The 21,168-nt window shown below is 38.9% G+C and overlaps 1 protein-coding gene across 1 annotated transcript in view; it reads left to right on the plus strand.

The window, feature by feature from the left end:
* The window catches only part of LOC150079130 (adhesion G protein-coupled receptor D1-like), a 255,790-nt gene that overhangs the window by 13,413 nt on the left and 221,209 nt on the right, over nt 1–21,168 (plus strand). Inside the window, exons 3-4 of the mRNA XM_090382962.1 lie at nt 1,294–1,596; nt 19,808–19,977. Of these exons, the coding sequence (XP_090239088.1) occupies nt 1,294–1,596; nt 19,808–19,977 (473 nt within the window). The remainder of the gene's footprint in view (nt 1–1,293; nt 1,597–19,807; nt 19,978–21,168) is intronic.

Below are 21,168 nucleotides of genomic sequence, written 5' to 3' on the forward strand. Positions count from 1 at the left end.
CGAGAACCACGGAAAACTTTTACCGGTCAAAAGCGTTTCCCGGTACCGCAGCTTCTCCTTGTATTCTCGGTAAACATAAAAAAAAAGTAGTTCGGTGAATGAATGTTAGCTATTGCCACATGAGTTCTGATTGATTTAGTAAAAAAGGAGGCGGAATTTAGAACAAGGTTCATTCAAATTTCTGTAGAAACAAAGCATGCAGAAAATTTCAATGCGAATTTTACGAGAAAGAGCCTTGATCAACTTGCATAATGCATCAAGATTTTGGATAATTTGAGAAGTTTTAGGAAACTATTGGATGTAGGTACGTTATCCTATGTTAGAAGTGATATTAAATTTGTACAGGATTAAGAGCTGCTCAGAAGACAAATCATTACAGCAGGAAAAGAGAAAGCCTAGGTTTATTTTCTTTCTTTTTTTTTATGCAGGCTTTAGCCTAATTTTAATTTAGCTAACTTTAGCTTAATTTGTAGTAAAGAAAGTGTTTATTTAAATAAAATAAATTAATTCATTATTACGCAACAGATTTCAGTTGTGAAATTTTTCACTAAGCTAACTGATAAAAGCTGCATTTTGCTTATTTCAATTTGAATTGCTGAAAGGCTTGTTTGTGTTGCAAGAGAACCCACAAGTCTTTGTAGAACCATTTGAAAAATAACGACGAAAGTTGTGTGTGGACAAGTTAGGAAAAATTATTTACATTCTGTATTATTGTTATATTTTTTGCTAATTTAGTTTGCAAAGCAGCAGTGCAGTGAGTTCTCTAGATCAAAGGTGGCGCATTTAGCTTAATAAAAATAACGAGTACTAAATCATAAATAGCATCTTATGAAATTCAAAATATGTACACCCTAACCTCCGAATTCGCTTATTCGCGAATCAAGAATTTCCTTTGACCGGTTTTTGAGCACGAAAACGTTATTGAAATTATAAAAACAAATTTTATCTTCTCAAGTTGCCCAATGATATCGCTACTTTCAAACAAATGGCATCGAAAGGTTAACCTGCCATTTATAGTTGTTAAAGTTGCATTTTTAGTTTGAAACAACCTTCGTTAAAGGTTCACAGCCACTGCATAGTGTATATGCAATTCATTAAAACATGTTCATTGAAACGACACGTCCAGGATATACTTTGTATTCATTAAAAGGAGTCCGTGCCGTTATTGCAAATTGGTATTCGCGAATACGGAGGGTGGGGTGTACTTCCATTTTAAATTGTTAAACTCCCTACCCGCATCCATTTCATTCTTGTGCCTATTATATTAAATACCTTGACTTGTTTGCATACTAGATTGTGCCCGCTACAGTGACACTAGTACTTACCACTATCCTGATGTGAAAAGCAGTGGTAGAGACATCAGCGCAAATCTCGTTCGGTTCGCAAATGGTCCTCTTGGATTTGGCAGGGCCATCAGCCTTGATTCCAACTTAAACGAAAGCACAACAGCCTGCTTAAAAATCACAGAATTTAATGCAACAGATAAGAAGTGCTTGGAAAATCCCATTGACTGCAAGGAAGGTTTGTCTGTTAGCATTTGGGTAAAGATCACATTCGATAGAGATGATCAAGCATCACACTTTATTTACAGTACAGGTAAGCATTGTTTTCATTTAACAATTTATTTTTATAATTAAGTTTTCTGTGACATTGCAATGTTTTTATTTTATACTATTTTCTTTTGTGTTTTATTGTTTTTCTTTTACTTCATTATTTTTTAAACTTATAAGTTACAACACACTTCTCGCTTAGATCAGTTGTACCCCAAACTGTGCTCCGCGGATCCCCGGGATCCGTAGAATTTCTGTAATGGCTACTTTGAATTTTACTTATTTTTTTAAACAAAATTTTCTAAATATCGTTACAGACTGGATGTCGACATGAGAATTCGTTTGTCTACAATCAGTGGCGTATCCAGGTATCATCGTAGGGGGTGGGGGGGTCACGGCGACCAGGTATCATCGTAAGGGGGAGCATAGCGATGAAGGTTTTTGAGGGTTTTTTTTTAACACCTCCTGCGTCCATTTTCTTTAATTTCAAATTTTTGGTTAAGGGGGGGGAATATGTCCCTTCTGCCCACCCGTGAATACGCCCCTGTCTACAATCGCTCCCAACTTTAAAGGACTTTGTGAGACGAGAAAACAACACTATTCTTCACATTAGTAGCCTGTGAAGTAAGATTGATTGTATACTCAAATAGTGACAGTTTATTATTCAGTTATTTTTTGTGTCAGTCTGAAAAAGGTATATTGTAAACACATTATAAATCAGCTTTGAGATATAAATTTTTAATTTTGGATACCTATTGTCCGGACACTATATTTAAGTGAGCTAGGATGAAGTGGAGCTCGTGACTCTGATGTTTGGGGGTGCTGCGTCTTAAAGTTACAAGTTGCCTTGGTTATTAGATTATGCCCAGTAATAATAATAAGCAAGTTAAAAATACTACTAAACATTAACTAGACATTTACCATTAACAGAGTTGAACTTTTATTTAAAAACAAAATCCATTCTTCGGTTTAAATAACTTTTTCATTCAAGTTTAGTGCACTGTTGACCAATCTTTTCTCTATTGAAAGCATTGCTTGAGCATTTAGCCTTTCCTGATTTATAGTGCTCCTTAAAAATGTTTTTATTCTTTTTAATGTCAAATGGTAGCGTTCGGGCTCTGAAGTAGTCATCAGAAAGGTCAAAAGAACTTTTATGAGTTTTGTAAGTTCACTAAGAACTTCAGCTAGATATTATTTTCTGAGATAAATTTCAGTAAATCGGTTAATTTGTAATAATTGTGTAGATCATGTCTGCTACAGAAAACTTGTAATTCCGTAAGAAGTTTTTCTCTTTCAATAAAGGGATATGCCTCAGTAGTCTCCCATACCTCTTCCTTGGACATTTTCCTACGAAAAATAACGAAGTCCTTGTTAAACAATTTAGCAGATTAATTGCTTTGTAAAGGATTATCTCTCACCTATGTCAACACTTATAATTGTCCTTGAGGTTGTCATTTAGTCCTTGACGGTGTCATAGACATTCTCGCAGATATGCCAGATAAGCTCTACTCGCTACTTGGGAGTCTAAAACGCTAATGGAACTGATATTCGGGTGACACTCAAGTCAAGTGGACCCAATTTCGGCGACGTCCGAAATTGGGTCCACTTGACTTTTGGCTGTCACAGACTTGAGTGTCTGTGACAGCCAGATCCTCTGCTTGCACCTTCACGATGGTGGGACTGTTAGTAATCCTGGGTATAACCTCCATGCACAAGCACACGGTGGGTGACCACCCAGGTATGAACCAACTTAAGCAGGGGTCGACGTGTGGCACCCAGACCACATGGAGGAATGCCGCACCTCTGTGTTACCAGGCAGTACTAGGTGGTAGATGACTCTCATCAACCGGTGCAATACCACCACTTTGCTTATTGGAGACTTGATGTGGTGGAACCCAGGTTTAAGCTCCAGAGCTAAGTTCCAGTCAACCCTTCCCGATCTCTTCCATCATGCAGTATGATTGATGACTTTTGAGGTTATGATGAACATCGTGGCGACATACAAACTTCCTTACATTTCGAGAGTACAGCTCTAAAACGGTGTTCACAGGCCGGCCGCTAGTTAGTACACTGGACCGAACCTATTGGTAATAACTCTCTAGGAGGCTTCCGGATCAGCTAGTGTATAATCTTGCTACCTCTACTCTACTCTGCCAGATGGTGACTGGAGGGAGTCCGAGTAGTGTGTATGCGGGGGCATTGTCGAGGCCACGTTATGTCAAGGATCTGGGTATATTCTTACCACATGTACGCCATATCCAAAAATTTCATTACTTCATACAGTATGTCCCATCCACTTTTTCTTACTATTGAATACACCACGAATTGTCAAACAAATAGAGTAAGATTATCTGCGAAAAGATCTAAACCTCCCAAACACTTCCTAATTCATTTCACAAATATACATGGTCTCATTTCTAATCTCAACGATGTCCATTTCCACTTGCAGTCTGTCAAACCCCATGTACTTTTTCGACAGAATCCCAGTTATCGGTTGATTCAACTACTGCTCATCTCAGTTGCCCAAATTATTTGCTGTACAATTGCTTTCGCCTAAAATGTGGTACTTGTGCATATGTCCGTTCCGATATTCCCTGTCGAAAACTTGGTAATTTGGAATCTCCTCTTTTCGATCTTCTCTGGCTTAAAATCCCTCTACCTCATTGTGTCAAATTCATCTGTTGTCTCTACCATTGGAGCTCTTTGACTTCCTCTCTTTGCAACTTGACTTTCTCCACTCCAACTTTCCTAACAGTGAGGTAATTTTCCTTGGTGATTTTAATGTTCACAACTCCAGCTGGCTTCCGTTTTCTAGTCACGCCAACCCAGGTGGTCGAGATGCCTAGGCTTTTGCAATTACTAATGACCTTGCACAGATTGTTCGTTTACCTACAAGAATACCGGACAATCCTAACCATACAGCCAACACGCTTGATTTTTTTCTCACAAACAACCCTTCTAAGTACACGGTCGAAGTGAGAGGTCCTTTAGGCACTTTAGATCACAACGTGGTGATAGTCTCTTATCCAATGGAGCCTTTATCTCATGGCTATTCCCAACCTCGTATTGTTTTGCATTACAAGAATGCAAAATGGGATGATCTGCAAGATTTCTTTTCTTCTTTTCTTTGGTCGGATTACTGTTTCAAAACTTCTGATGTCAACATTTGCTCAGATCGTGTCAGTTAAATTATTCTTGCAGGAATGGAATACTTTATCCCGCACTCCACTTTAAAACCTCGTCCTTTATCTAAAACTTGGTTTTCCAATAAATGTGCTAAGGCTGTTCAAGGGAAGAACGTTGCATATCGTAATTGGCTTGTTTCGAATTCTTCAGTTTCATTTTCTGCCTATACCAAAGTTTGCAACAATTGTAAAGCAGTTATAAATCAGTCCAAACTAGAGTTTGAACAGACTAAGAGTAGAAAACTTGTAGAAAACCGAGCATTCTGGTCTCTTGCCAAAGCTATTGACCGCAACTTTTGCCCATCTCTGCTCCCACCTCTGTCCAAACCAGATGGTTCTGTTGTCACTTCAGCAAAGGATAAAGCTGACCTGCTAGCATCCCATTTTCCTTCCAATTCCTGTATTAATGATCTTGGTAAAACACCTCCCACCATTTCTAACACGCTCCATTCAATGCCTCCTGTGGTTTTCCGTCAAAAGGATATCAGAAGGATTTTGATGATGCTAAGAAAGCTCCAGGTCCCGATGGTATTTCTCCACTTTGTCTTACAACCTGTGCTCCAAACTTACTCCTGTTCTTTGCCGCCTTTTTTCACTTTCTTATTCCAAAGGTGTTTTTCCTTCTGCTTGGAAATTTGCTCATATCCAGACAGTTCCTAAAAAGGGTGACTAATCCCTCCCATGCAATTATTGTCCCATTGCAATACTTCTACTCTTTCTAAAGTAATGGAGAATTCAATTAGCCACCAACTCTTAAACTACCTAGAAACCTTCCATCTGATCAACGATCGCCAGTATGGATTCCGTCAGTGTCGATCCACTGGTGATATTCTGGCTTATGTTACCCATTTAGGGACTAATTGAATGGAAAAGTTCGGTGAAACACAAGCATTTACTCTTGGCATCGCAAAGGCTTTCGATGGTGTTTGGCATAAAGGTCTTCTAAACGAGCTTCCAGCTTATGGTTTGCGAACTATTTTTTGCAATTGGTTATCCAGTTTTCTCTCTGATCGCTCAATGAGGATGATGGTAGATGGCTCTCTGTCTTCTAACTTCTCCACTAATGCCGGTGTCCTCCATGTCCATTCTTTTCCTCTTGTATATTAATGACCTTCTTCCATCGACTGGAAATCCTATCCATAGTTTTGCCGATGATAGCACATTGCGTTCCACTTTCCATTTTGAGAAACCTTGCCCTGCTCAACCAGCTTCCACTTCTCGAAAATCTGCTGCCAATTTCTTAAATGCCGATCTCCAGTGGGGCAAAGACAATTTGTTGATTTCAATCCTTCTAAAACTCAGCCCTGTTTTATATCTCGCAAAAAGCATTCTTCTGCTCCTATGCTTATCTTTGGTGACACTCCGATTTCTAGGCAAAATGATATATCGCTTTTGGGGATTACCCTGACTTCTAATCTCTCTTGGCACAAGCACATTACAAATATTGCTTCCTCTGCATCTAAAAAAACTTGGTTTGCTCTTTCGTTCTCGGCGTTACTTTTCTTCCAAACAGCTGTTCACTCTGTACAAATCGCAAATCTGCCCTACCATGGAATATTGTTCCCACATCTGGGGTGGTGCCCCCAAAACCTCTCCCAGGCTTCTTGATTCCGTTCAGAAGAGGGCAGTTGGGTTAATTAATGATTCATCTCTAACAGAGTCTCTCCACTCGCTGTCTCTTAGACTTACTGTTTCTGCTGCATGCCTCTTCTACAGATACTTCCATGGGTACTGTTCTTCTGAATTGGTTTCTATAATTGCCGCTCTCTTTCAAAACAGTCCGAACACGTGCCGCCACCAGCAAACATCCATTTACTGTCCAACTTCAAACTCACAGAACCAACCTTTCATCTTCCTCGTTTATTCATTCATTCATCTGCCGTTTTCTGGAACAATCTTCCTTCATACATATTTCCTGAAAATTACAGTCTACAGAAGTTCAAGTCCAATGTCAACAATATCTTCTTTCATCTTCTCAACCTCCGATCCAAGTAAGGTACTAAGTACTATAGGTTCTAATACCTCTCGTGTTTGGGGTTTACAAAAAAAAAAAAAAAAAAAAAAAAAAAAGTCGCATACTTCCTTCGCTTGAATCATGGGTGTTTTTGAAGGATTTTCACAGTACATTGAATTCCTAATTTTTAGAATGGCATTCTTAAAGTTTCCTATGTATTCATGTATTTTAACTGCCTCAATTTCTCGAGATTGCATTTGATTATAAATAACTTCTACGTTAGGCATTATCTGATGGAAAATTTCTAACCAGAACTCGAATTTTTCATTACTCAAGATGTGCAAAATTCCAGGTGCTTCTGAAATCGGCTTTTTTGCGTTTGCTGTCGCTTGTAGTTTCTCCATGCACTTTAAGGATTCAAATTTTCATAAACGCTGTTCACGGTGCATATATTGAACTTCCATCTTGTAGGGAAAGGTCGGGCAACACGGCTGTCCATATGCTTCCTGAGAACAGAGAGGATACGCTGTGGTGATCTCGAAAAGAATGTTGGTATCGACATGAGGTTCGAAAAGAATATTCTTGACTCTCGGGTACTACTTGCTGCATTTCTCATCATCAAATTCAGTTGGTGTTGCATAGCACTGAATAAAATGTGCATTTTTGTACACTTCTTTTATTTTAGCCTGAACTCCCCCTTTCTTGCCTTTCATCACACTTGCGTCTGAGCAACCAGTTTTTGAGTATTTCCTTTGAGGATTATGTCTAACTGATCTAGAATGCGCTTCGATATTCCGTCTGCCGTTTGGTTTTCCGGAGTAAAAAAAAAAAAAAAAAAAAAAAAAAAAAATCCCAAAAACGCTCAAAAATGTCTCCATTCAGTTCATATCTCAGAACAATTACCATTTGTATATGTTCTGAAACATTTGTTGTGTCATCAGCGATGACAGCTACGAATGAAGCTTCTTTAATGGCCCTTTTTTTATTCCATCCCGGCATATTTGCAGCAAACAGCCAAGATTATCATTCTGAATAGTTTTTGAAATGGCTTTAAATGCTGCATTACTTTCTAAATAGTTCTTTAAATTGGAATATAATGTACAGACGAAATTTATTAATCCTCTGAATACTCCTGGATTTTTAGAATCGTCTTTTTTTTTTTGTCATTTCCACGGAAAGGAATTTCAAACTGTCCACAAAATTTAATGCAGTCTATTATTTTAGATAATACCCCACGATTCTTGGTAACTTTTCTGTTATGTTTGCAGATCGAAAGTCTGTAGACCTCACTAAGCTGTTTAACATTTACGCTTCCTAAAAGCGATAGTGAAATCATTATCAATATGTTTCTTCGAACTTTCATGTTTTAGAGTTTTTTCTTTCATTCTGTTTATGTTTGTAAAGCCACTTTTTGTCCACGTTAAGTCACCTCCGAACAGTGACATGGAAAACAAAACAATGCATTTTTAACTTCACAACTACAAAGCCAACTTTTCCTTTGGTACCATTCAGTGCGAATATATTTCTTATTATTACTTATTCCTCGAGAAATTTGAATCTTTGGTGTGGGACGGCTTTCTTTTTTAATCGCATTTTTTTCCCTTGGAGAGATAATTGTGAAAAACTAAAGTTTATTCGCTGTCACGCGATTTACTTCATGGGGAGGCATGGAGGCCATGATCCAATCAAATTTCACAAAATCGTGTGTCGTAGAAATAATGTTTTAGTTACACATCACCTCATAATATAACTTCAACCAACCAAGCTCAATTCGCAATTAAGGTGTAATCACATAATTACACTATTTGACTTAACGCTGATATTATTTAGTTACTTAATGGAAATTCGGGCGAATTACAAAATGACACCGACATTACACACCCTATCATGGTCAATGGTGAAATTTTCACTGCGCGCTTAACAGTGACTTTGATTTTTTTCGCCTATAAAAAATGTCTATTGGCAGGTTGCCAGTGGCTACCAAATATCTACCAACTACCAAATATGTCACTGCCTGATGCACAGTGAGGCCTACGGTTAATTAAACTTAAAAGTTGGAAACGATTTCGTGTTTTTATTCGTTTATTATTGAAATGATTACTGGAAATAGAGGATGTCCTGTTAATAAAAATATTCATTGCGTTGCAGTGGTCTTCACAAAATTTCATATAACTCCGTTCACTGTATATCTAGATTTAAATAGCCGGGGGTGCCGCAGTGCCTATGGACGAGCCGCCCCTGCTAGGATGTGAAGGTCCGTGGTTATTTTTGGAAGCCAAAAAGGGGTCCACAAGCAAAAAGGTTTGGGAAACAATGACTTAGAGGACATGCAAATATGTTTTCTTATGCTGTTCACCTAAAATCAATTCCACAAGTTATGAAATACGTAGATGCTCAAAAGTTAAAGAACAAATGCAAAAACGAGAATACATTTTTAAATACAAATAAAAATAGAACCAATATTCGTCATTTATAAAACAAAACAGTGTAACTGACTTCCGAAACAAATTCATCCACAACTAGGCGAATATGCAAATAGATAACCAAATGTAAACAATGTTTTCGCAATCTGTATCGCTCACACTATGGAATTCAATGTAATCATCATTGAAAAAAAGGGTGTCTTAGTCATCATTAAGGAAAATGGAAACGACTGTATCAAGCCGAAATGACCAATGTGACTGTGAATCGGAGCTTTTTTGAGCATACAGTGGAACCAGTTCCAAAATACAATCGCATACTGTTGGTCAAAGGGTCGTCTGAGGCCCTCCCTCGTGCCACTTCCACGAAAGGTTACCATTATCCAGTCCTGCATCAAAGGACCTTACAACTGCAACTTGCTTGGGGCTTACTGGATCTATAGGAGAACTTGTACTATCCAATATTATAGGAGGACTTGTACTATCCAATATTATAGGAGGACTTGTACTATCCAATATTATAGGAGGACTTGTACTATCCAATATTATAGGAGGACTTGTACTATCCAATATTATAGGAGGACTTGTACTATCCAATATTATAGGAGGACTTGCACTATCCAATATTATTGGAGGACTTGCACTGTCCAATATTATTGGAGGACTTGTACTATCAAATCATACTTTCTGTTGAAGGACCAACTGTCTATTTCCTTGGTCACTACACCCAAATGAGCCAATTTCAATTGGTGACGACAGCATGTTGATTGTACCCAGGAGAAGTGGCGAATTTCCGCACAGGCGCACGAGGCGTGCGCGTGGGGCCTCTTAAATCGAGGGGGCCTCAAATCTCAGGACTCAAAAAAAAAATTGTTTCATTTTAAATTTTTACACTCATCTTTATTACCGTTACTGAATAAAACTATATAAGATGAGAAGTTAGTAAACTCTTATGCGAATATCCCTACGTATTATATGAAATATCTATGCGAACTAAGTGAATCTTAAGTAGAATACATATTATCATTAATGCTTAAATTAAACTGTTCCACAGACTCTTTCTGTTATAGCATGTGAGCTTACCCGTGTGCTGCTGGTTCAATCTTACCGTCAATCGAAGCTCTCTGTGAATTATACAACTGCCGGTAAGAACGCACACTAATATGTATATCCAGAAAACCTGGGTTTCATATGATAGTCCAGTAGTTTGGATTAGGACAAAAATCTTGTGCCCCAAAGACTCACTCAGATTGACACTGAGAGCAAGCTCGCAGCATCGAAGATTGTGTTGGGATTTCACTCAAAAATCTTCCTTTGTAATTGGATCTTTGAGTGCCGCTTAACTATGGTTCTTCATCAATGATCTACTCAGTGAGTTATGTGTATGTAGCAGAGAAATGTCACTAGGCAAAATGATCAACAAAACAAGGTTTATTAAGCATATAAGTCATACAAATAGTTACAAAAGAACTGGTCAAAGTTTTAGCATGATTGGCAATTGGTGCTTGGAAACGAATTGAATAGCAGGTATTTTAATAGCAACGTAAATTAAATAGCAGCTAAAATTATAATACTACTAGTATTATAATTTTATTAATTATAAAATTATAATACTACTAGTATTATAATTTTAGTGTTCTTCGTGTTGGCACTTCCACCATTACTCTCACAAGTATTCACAATGGCTGGTGTCAGGCATACCATACAACTGTTCTACTGCTAGAATAAGGATATATGTCAACTTAACAATTATATATTAGTATTTTTAACAACTAGGTCATTAAGTCTCATTACATATTAAATTCTAATTACTAAAGGTAGATAAACAATTGTCAGAGAGGCGCCTCCGTAGCCAGGTGGGCAGGAGCAGTAGTGCATAGCACAGGCTTCTTGATTAGACCGGGGTTCGAGCCCGTGACCACCAAATACGGAGGATGCGGAAGGTCAGGGAATGACCACTGCATATCCCCAGCCCAGATAAAGGGTGAGGGTTGGCGTCAGGAAGGGCATCCGACCTACAAAAATTTCATGCCAAAAAAAAAAACGCTGACCCCATATATAATGAAAAAAAGCGAGTACAAAAAAAAAAAAAAAAAAAAAAAAAAAGATAAAACAATTGTCAGAATGAGTCTATGAGAAGAGAGGTCAGTGGGTATTAAAGGAAGGGGGCGGTAGGATTAACTTTGAGTGGTCGGGTTTGGTTTGTTCTAAAAAAGGCTAGTTAACTTACCCACAAATTGTCATTCTTCTTCGATACTTCTGGCTTTGACTCTTTTGCTCCATAAGTATGGTTTTGGGGATATCTGCTCAATAGACAAGATCTGCGATCTTCCTTGGTTTTTCTTTATCTGGCACTCTTCAAGGCTCTGCTCTACACTTGGCTCTAGAAAATCTCTTCAAACTCCATAAACCCTTGAACGCTCCAAAATCGATGCAAAACAAGCCTTTACAACATCCAAATTCTTCAAAATCGACCCAAAGACTCTCTTACAACTCCAAATCCTCCAAAATCTGGCCAAAGAAAAAGCCTCGTTTTCTGTCCTCTTTTAATATATATCCCTGCATCCCACTTCCTAAGTTTCCCATGACCTGTTCTGATTTCATGGGTTAATCATGGGGCAAAGAATTACACTTGGGGACTGTCAACTTTTGGGATTTGACACTACTAAAAATGATATGTTATATGTAGAAGGGAAAGCTCATATTTGTGTAGGGCAGTTTCTTTTGTTTTACAATCGTGGTCATCGAACATAAATCGATAAACTTTTACGTATGGAATTTTGAAATGACAATCGATGTGTTTATCAGATTCGATTGCGTAAGATATCATGTCTATTGGTCTGCTTAATCACCTTTCTCCGAGAAAAGTCGTGTTCTCCCCTCGTCGTTCTTGGGACTATTACGTGTTCACTGCCTGCCTACTGCTATTGGGAGAAGGACTTGACGTCACTAATTGACTGGACAGTTAACGGAGGTGTAATGTTTCAACTACTGCATCCCCTGGGGCGGTGCTGGTTTCACGTGCGAAAACGAAAGTGAAACGGAACTAATTCCGATGGAGTGACGCTACTTTAGTTATACAGGCCGCGGAAAAAGTATAGGGCACTTAGAGGAATAAATGCTTCTTAAAAGTGAGCGAAAGGGATAAAAATGATAGCATTTTTACAAAACACCTTCCGTTTTTCCTAGTGGAAAAAACTGAAAGTGTTTAATTCCACGAGTGAAGAACCCTGTGACGATATTGCTCAAGAAACGATATTAGAGGAGGCAGTTCAAAACTATTCGCAACTAATTGGGAACCAATAAGCAAGCGCAGTAGTCTTTTAAAGCCTCTGAAATCACTACACTGGCTCACATGTAACGGAGCATCGTCTTTTTTAATAGCGTTCGGAACTAACATTTCGCTCACGAATCTGTTGCAAATTACTAGAGTTTGTGTGGTTGTTGTTTTAGTGTAGGAGTAGTTTTGTTTTGTTATCAAGTAAGTATCTGTAATATCTTATGTATTGTTATGTATTTATCAAAACTGAATTGTTTGACGAGGCGTGATATTTATAGCAAGTGATAATTGGGAATTAAATTTTTAATTCCCAATTAATAAAATATGTATGAAAGAATTGCGCAACCAAAATGATTAAAACCGCAACACCAAATCTAGAGCGCGTGCTATAGTAAAAACATGCACACTAGTGGTACCGAAAATATTTAGAGGGGGGCCTCAAAATTGAATTGCACCTGGGGTGCTAAATCCGGCACTGCCCAGGAGCTAAGGACCATGGCGTTCTTCAGTGGTGAGTCGCCATACAGTCTTATGTTCCTGTTGCATTCATCTGGGAAAAAGAATTCGTTCCTGTTAACATCGCGGAAAGAGGTTTTGAAGTTTAATGTGTTGGGCTGGAATCGCTGTCATTGGCCATATGATTTCCATGGGTTGCCGCAGAGAATGTCACGGCCGTAAACCGGTGAGAAGATATAGTTGAATCATAGGTTTGGCCTTTTCCGGGAGAGGTTGGTCCATTTTAATGAATGATAATACATGTACTCCAGAGTTTTTCTGATGACAACTTTATAGAGAGAAATAGCCCTTATGGAATGGTTAGTCAGATAACTATCACAGGCATTCCAATAACGAATGCCTGTGATTCTCTAGGCGAAAGGATCACTAGTAATAGTTACCCTCCCAGAAACCTCAGCAATGGTTTCCAGCACAAATTAATAAATAAATATTCATTTATTAACAACAAATGTCTTAAGGAGGGATGTTTTCCTGTGGACTTGAAGATCTCGCTACTGAAACTAATTAAGAAGCAGCACAAAAACCCTACTGACCCGCGCTCTCACCGTCCAATTGCGCTACTTGCAAACTTTGGAAAAATACTGGAGCAGCTTATGGCGCTCAGGGCCACAGCTCTCTTTCAAGCATAGAATCTCTTCTCCCCCTGCCAGTATGGTTTCACTCCAGGACGATCCTGTGAGGAGGCTCTCTTTGATCTAGTTCTGCACATAGAAAACTCTGAAGCAAAATTTGAACTTGCCATCTTCATTGACTTCAAGAGCGCGTTTGACACTGTCTGGTGGGGCAGTGCTCTGGCACGCCTCCGGATAGCCTCCTGTTCCAGCCATCTCTATAGACTTTTTCAAAGCTACTTTTCAGATAGAACAGTAATTCTAAAGTCAAAATACCATCACGTCTTCAGGCCAATCACCCGGGGGTGCCCTCAGGGCTCAGTCCTGGGACCTCTCGTGTGGAATATAATCCTACAAGACTGGCTTTCCCGCTCCTTTGCCAATACCAAGATTGTTGCTTTTGCGGACGATCTCACGATAGTGGTGTCCGGCCGCTCTCGCAAAGCCATAGAAGACAATACTAATCGGGTCCTTGACGACCTCTCTTCCTGGGCTGCACTAAATAAACTACGGATAAATCCAAGCAAGACTAAAATGATGCTCTTTAAAAATAAGCTGGACCTCAGGCGGCCTTCGCAAGTTAGTCTCTGGGGGTACAACTTCCCATTTCACACAGACCACTGTGCTAGGGGCGGTTCTGGATCACAAATTATGCTTTCACCCCCACCTCATCCATCTCTCCAAGGTGAAAAATTTTCAGGCTCAATCATCAGAATCACCAGGAATGAATGGGGCCTGTCCAAGCGGTCGCTTCAGCTGTACTATAAAGCCGTCTTCCTTCCGATCGTGACGTCTGCTGCAGGTGCTTGGTTCCACCGAGCTAGATTGGTTAATATGATAGGCAAATCAGGCTCTATACAACGGATAATGCTTCTGGCTACCCATAGGGTATGCAGGACAGTATCCACTGCTGCTATCCAGGTCTTAGCTGGGACCCTTCCACTGGACTTGTATGTAACCTTCCGTGGCCTGGCCTGACCTTTAGAATCAACAAGAAAATTCCAACCAAGATCTTATACATTGAGGTAAACCTGAACAGGTTTACCTCAATGTATAAGACCCTAAGGCAGAGAAAACACGCTGTTATAATGAGATGATAAATATCTGGCAGACAAGATGGGACACTTCCACCAAGGGAGCAGTTACAAGGAGATTCCTGCCGGATGTGACTTTCCCCTCCTCTAAGTTGGCACAGAAGTGGCTCTCTTTAACTCTTGAGACATCATTCCTACTCACTGGGCATGGCTCATTGAACGAGAAGCTCTTCCAACTAGGCCTAATACCCATAGACGTTTGTTACTGCGGGGCCAAGGAGAATTGGTTCCACCTTCTCTTCGAGTGCGCTCTCTATGAGGACCTGAAGCAAGACCTAGCAAATACCATCCCTCTCACTGAAAACCAACTGGACATTCTGTTACAGACACCACGGAACCTTGCTGCCTTCCAGAACTTCTCGACGCAAGTATTCACGCGCAGGAAAGCCTCCTACAGAATAATGCAGGCTACAAATGGGGATCCCCAGACAGCACCTTAAAAATTTTATTTTTAATTTATTTTATTTTATGTTTTCTTCGTGCTAGCGTACTTTTTTTCCCCCTTCATTCCTCTCCCCACTAGTGTAGCTTCTCTCTCTCTTTTTTTTTTTTTTTTTTTTTTAATTATTACACCACAAAATTTTTTTTTTATCCACTTCCTCTGGAATGGGCCCCCAGAGGAATCTGGTCCACCTTTTGACAACATCAGGTGAGTCAGAGTTTCTTTTGAGACAGTACGTGTTTTATTGAGACTGGCCCACTTTCCGTGGTGTGGACGAGTACCCAGAATCAATCTGTCCAGGTGACTGATGCTTCTGGGTAGCCAAGAGGCCAGAACAGAATACACACATAATACACACAAACCTACGTCATTCACATTCTGGCCCATTTGTAGTAATACTGTTCTTCACAGAGATACGAGGCGGAGTTGAACAGACGTTCTAGGAGCCGCCCTTTACAAAACACATGTCCACAATTAGTGCATATACAGCAAGCCCATCACAGCATATGGCCAGGGACAGATAATAATACAAAGGAAATAACATAAAATAATCGAATATATGTACATAGCAGATTTCATATAGACATTAACAATGACGAGGAATTATAGTTATGAAAAGAATTTGCAGTGCAGCAGGCTTTCAGTTGCAGTTACTGGGTTGAATTATTTCTCTTAATTTTATCGGAGATCTGACTCCTGTAGGCTTCAGAGTTGATTAACCTGTTGCAATCAATGTTGTGATGATTTATGAGGTGAAGGGATGCATCGGGGAACATTCTGCCCATTTGTTTGAGCCTGGAGAGGTTGGATTTGATTTGCTGGTTTCTTGAATTTTCCCTGTTGGGAACAGTTATTATATTGGCTAAGTTTGGTGAATCGCATGCAGAAGTGATTAACTTTGCAAGAAGCATGATTCCAGACTAGTTGATCATCTGTTGCAGAAGCTTTGTTTTTAAGTTTTCATAAAGCTATTGTCTGGATATTGTATGGGGAAAACGAAGCTTACTTATTGAGCCATCTAAGAACCCAATATTCTAGGGCAAGGAATTTCTTAACGGTTACTTGAGGAGCACCAGATCAGATTTCGGAAGCATAGGACAGAATGGGAAAAATGCATCTTTGAACATGCTTAATGACTGTTTTTCTGTCTTGAATCGCTGCTGTTTCTTGTTTGATTAACCATTTTGCTTTTTGAATTTTTTGAGCAACATATAAATAGTGGGCATTAAAGGAGAGATTTTTATCAAAAACAACTCCAAGGTCTTTGTGAGCATAAACATTTGGGATTAGGACATCTGCAATTTTTATTTATGTGATTGGGTTGTTTCTGAAGGGAATAAGTAATTTGAGCAGATTTGCTTGCATTTATAGTCAGATTGAGATCTTTCAGATACTTGATGATTTCACAAATCTGTGAATTCGCGTCATTGATAACTTTGCGAATATCATCACTGGCTTTGGAGATTATAAATAACTTTAAATCATCGGCATATACCAGTAGATTTGGATTTTCTTGTAGAAGTGGTTGAAGAGATGCTGAAAATATAGTACTGGAGAGAACGGCCCCTTGAGGAATGCCTGAAGAATATTGTCAGTACTAGTGACGATTTAGGCTGTATTGAAGATAGGAAATAATCATTGTGTCAACGAGAAAATGATTTTTTAGTATTTCAAAAGATTTTTTGAGATTATGTTGTCGAAAGCACCTTTTGATGTCAAAATAAAATACATCGCATTGTGCCTTATCTTGAAATACAGTTTGGATGCGTACAATGGTGTCAGCTAGGCTTGTTGTTGTGGAGCACCCTCTAGGACCAAAATGCATGTTGACAGGTATATTGTCTCGTTCCCAACGTTAGGGAAGATAACGTGTGATTTCACACGTTATATTGCTACTTAACGAGATTACACGTCTTATTTCTACGAATTATCGATATTCTTCCACCCCCATGCTCATGGAACCCTTACAATTACTGTAATTTCGGGTCAAAATTTCTGCCTTTTGTGTACTGTTGAGCAAAACGTTGAGACATTCGTTTTAACGGTTTAAAAATTATAAATTTGATATACTAGTAATAAAAACAAACATTGGATACACGGAACTATCGATGCAGTTCAGGAAAAAAGGAAAAGAGACGACCAAGGAGGGGGGGGGGAACTCAACATCAAAATCCAGAGTTTCTAAGGTTAGGAAGAACGTTTGGCCAGAGTTGATTGCAAAAGCTCCAAATGAGCATTTATAGTGCAACTTATAAGCAACATTCATGTTTAGGCGGGATTGGAGTCATCCATTAATGCTAAAGGTCACTAGGCCGCAGTCTATCTGTGGCTATCGACTGCAATGTTTTTCTATTAACTGGGTCTGAGTTATAGACAATAAAAATAACCCAACGCAAAATTTCTTTTTTTTTTTTCCCCTTTTTTTTCTTTCCCTCTTTTCTTTTTCTTTTTTTCCCCTTTTTTTTTTCTTTCCCTCTTTTCTTTTTCTTTTTTTCCCTTCTTTTTCCCTCTTTCTTTTTTGAACTTCCAATTTGGCCACTTGGCTCCAACTAAGAAGAATCTACCTGCGTATAGTTAGGGAAGGATGTTACATGGTTGTTTTCCATCAAGATTATTATAATATTTAATACCACTTTTACACTATGTGAAATTAATAATATAGTTTTAGGCTATTCGCCTAAACTACAACGTTTCAGATATCTTACCGATACCGATCATCAGACCCTGCTGTTGGGGGAACAAAAATAGAAAGGGTTACAAATTTGAATACAATTACTAATATTACAATTATGAATATTGTGATTTACAATTGCCATATTTACAATTACAATTTGCAAGTAAACAATTCTAAGTTTGGATATTGTTACCAATAAAAACCAGATATTAGATTAGATTAGAATTTTTAATCTCTGTGTATTTATCTAATCTAATATCTGGTTTTTATTGGTAACAATATACAAACTTAGAATTGTTTATTTGTGAATTGTAATTGTAAATATGGCAATTGTAAATCATAATATTCATAACTGTAATTGTAATATTGATAATTGTGTTCAAATATAACCCTTTCTATTTTTGTTTCCCCCCATCATCAGACCTTGCTGATGATGGGTATCGGTACGATACCTGAAACGTTACCTTAATGTATAGTAGTTTAGGCGAATAGCTTAATAAACTATATTATTAATTTCACGTGGTGTAAGAGTGCTACTTGGGTACTTGATATCTATAGATCTTAATCAGGTGGGTTCCTGTCTCTGTCGCGAGGTGGTGGGCCACCACTATCTTACATTAGAGTATTCCATCTTCTAAGTACGTCACTCACGAAATCATTAAAATATGCAAATAGGCGACGATCTGTGAACAGAACCCAGAGTCGCTCTTTCTCTAAAATCCCAACTGAACTTTCCAATTTAGATCTGATATCCAAGTAACGATGACAGTCCAGCATAATAGTGTGTCCGGCGGGATCGGAGTGACAGATTCTGGGGTTGTTCTAAACTGCGAAATCTACAAGCCATAGAGATCACAGAACGAGTGAGAGAGAGAGATAGAAGCCAATGAACTTTTTTACTATAATGACCAGTCATCCTATGAAGGAAGGAAGCCTGGTAATGTCTTGGGCCTTTTGTTATGTAATTAAAGATTTTTTATTATGTATAAGTATAGTGCGAAAGCATCAATAATACATAGCCAAATCTGAATGAACAGAATATTACCAAAGCGGCGTCATATTGTGAATAGCTTCACAACGAGTTGTCATGATATTGCACTACTTCAAATAAGTAACGCGCTTCACCTGAGGAGAAGACTAATGTTTCTTATTCTCAGCATGGATACCACCACCCAGACGGCACCGTTTCAGGGCTATTTTGTATTTGTGTGGGATAATAACTCGACTATGCAGTTGTCCCTATTAGACTTAGAAAAACAAAAAGGTAGAAAGAAAGTAATAGTAGGAGTGGAAGAGGAAAAGAAACGGTGTAGAAGAATGAAAAGGACAGTAACTACAACTCACACCACTCAAAAACTCAAACTCCTCGAATAGGCAACGCTTCTCCAGTGGAGAAGGCTGTTGTTACCTATTCTTGGAAACTCCGGACATCATCAGGCTCCCCCTTGTGCCGCTTCAGGGCTGTTTGCCCTTCTTCGGTGGGTGGGTAGGTACCCAAGTGATGCAATGATGGCAAAACAGTTATGAAGTATAACTCCACAATATGAGAGATGCCTGATAGTGTATGATGTATTTAGACTATAAAGCATTTGCCATTATTGCATCACTCGGGTACCTGCCCACCCACCGAAGAAGGGCCAAATAGCTCTGAAACGGTGCCGTCTAGGTGGTGGTATCCATGCTGAGAATAAGTAACATTATTCTTCTCCTCTGGTGAAGCGTTACTTATTCGGAGTAGTGCAATATCATGGCAACTCGTTGCGAAGGTATTCACAATATGAGATATAACTTAAAACGATGCCGCTTTGCTAATATTCTGTTCATTCAGATTTGGCTAGGTATCATTGATGCTTTCGCACTATACTTATACATAGTCTGGACCTCAAAAGTCTAGACTATGTATAAGCTTGAGGCTTATGCCCTAAACGCTTTATAGATTTTTTATTATTATTATTAATTTTTTTTGTGTTTGTTCCTTAGCTTTTGAGCAATAATGTAGGTATCTAATCTCCTCTCGTCAGTCTGTTTAGCTTGAAACTTGACTACTTACTTCAAACTTATAAATTCTGTTCACATTCCAGGCGCTGACGAGTTTGGAACACCAGGTTTCGCATTTTTCTATATGAATATATCAATGAATGCTTTAATATCAACTGGAAAAGATATATGGAAAGTATATGCCCCTGGTCCTGTCCGGAATGATACATGGAGTCAAATTGGAATAAGATGGAAACAAGAAATTGGCCTTGAGGTTAGTACGCTCTCTCTCTCTCTCTCTCTCTCTCTCTCTCTCTCTCTTAACTGCAATGAAATATCGGAAAATATAATTTATTTGTTGATGTCATTTCAGACAGCCTATATTATCATATTAAGAATTTCGGTGTTATGCTTTTTTGAAGTAGTATGTGATGCAAGAAAGCAAATGCACGAGCTTATGCAGCATCAGCCAAAAAAAAAAAAAAAAAAAAAAAAATTACAAAACAATCCCCTCTAAATATTTGTCCAATTCCTTCTTAAATTTATTTAACCTATCAACTTCCACATCGACAGATGGAAGTTTGTCCTAGCAATTACCCACCCGCTGGCTAAAGGCAAATTTCCGCACATCTATTCTACATCTGTCTTCCTCAATTTGAATTTATGCCCCCTTATGTTCGTAATCTGAACAAGTGGAAGAATCCCATCAGAATTCAAAGTGCTCAACCCATTCAAGGCGTTATACACCTCAAACAGATCACTTCGCAGGTGCTTAGTCTCCAGCTGCTGCAATTTTCAGAACTTAAGCCTCTCCTGGTAAGAGGATCCTTTCATTCCCCTCACCAATCTTGTTGCCCTTCTCTGTACACGCTCAAGCAAATCTACGTCCTTCCTAAAATGTGGCCTCCAGACCTGCACACAGTATTAGCATTTTTTTTAGCATTAGTAGAGGCATTTGATGCAAGAAAGCAAGCTTATGCAGCATCAGCCAAAAAAAAAAAAAAAACCCACTTCCACCTCACCCCTCTGTTCGTTCAAAATACCTGTCCAGCTGAGCCTTAAACTTATTTAGGCTATCAACCTCCACCACAAGGGATGGCAGTCTGTTCCACCAACCAACCACCCGCTGGCTAAAGGCAAATTTCCGCACGTCTATCCTACATCTGTCTTTCCTCAATTTGAATTTATGCCCTCTCAGGTGATTTTTCTGAGCTAGAGGAAGAATCCCATCAGCATTGAGCATGCTTAAACCATTCAAGGCTTTATACACCTCTATCAGATCACCTCGCTGGTGCCTAGTCTCCAGACACTGTAATTTGCAAAACTTAAGCCTTTCTTCGTAAGAGCACCCCTTTGTTCCATTCACTAATCTTGTTGCCCTTCTCTGTACTCGTTCCAGCAGCTCTACATCCTTCTTGAAATGAGGCCTTTAGACCTGTATACAGTACTCTAGGTGTGGCCTGAC

This window comes from Mastigoproctus giganteus, chromosome 10 (assembly GCF_048544385.1).
Source record: "Mastigoproctus giganteus isolate SK-2022 chromosome 10, ASM4854438v1, whole genome shotgun sequence".
Classification (NCBI taxonomy): domain Eukaryota; kingdom Metazoa; phylum Arthropoda; class Arachnida; order Uropygi; family Thelyphonidae; genus Mastigoproctus; species Mastigoproctus giganteus.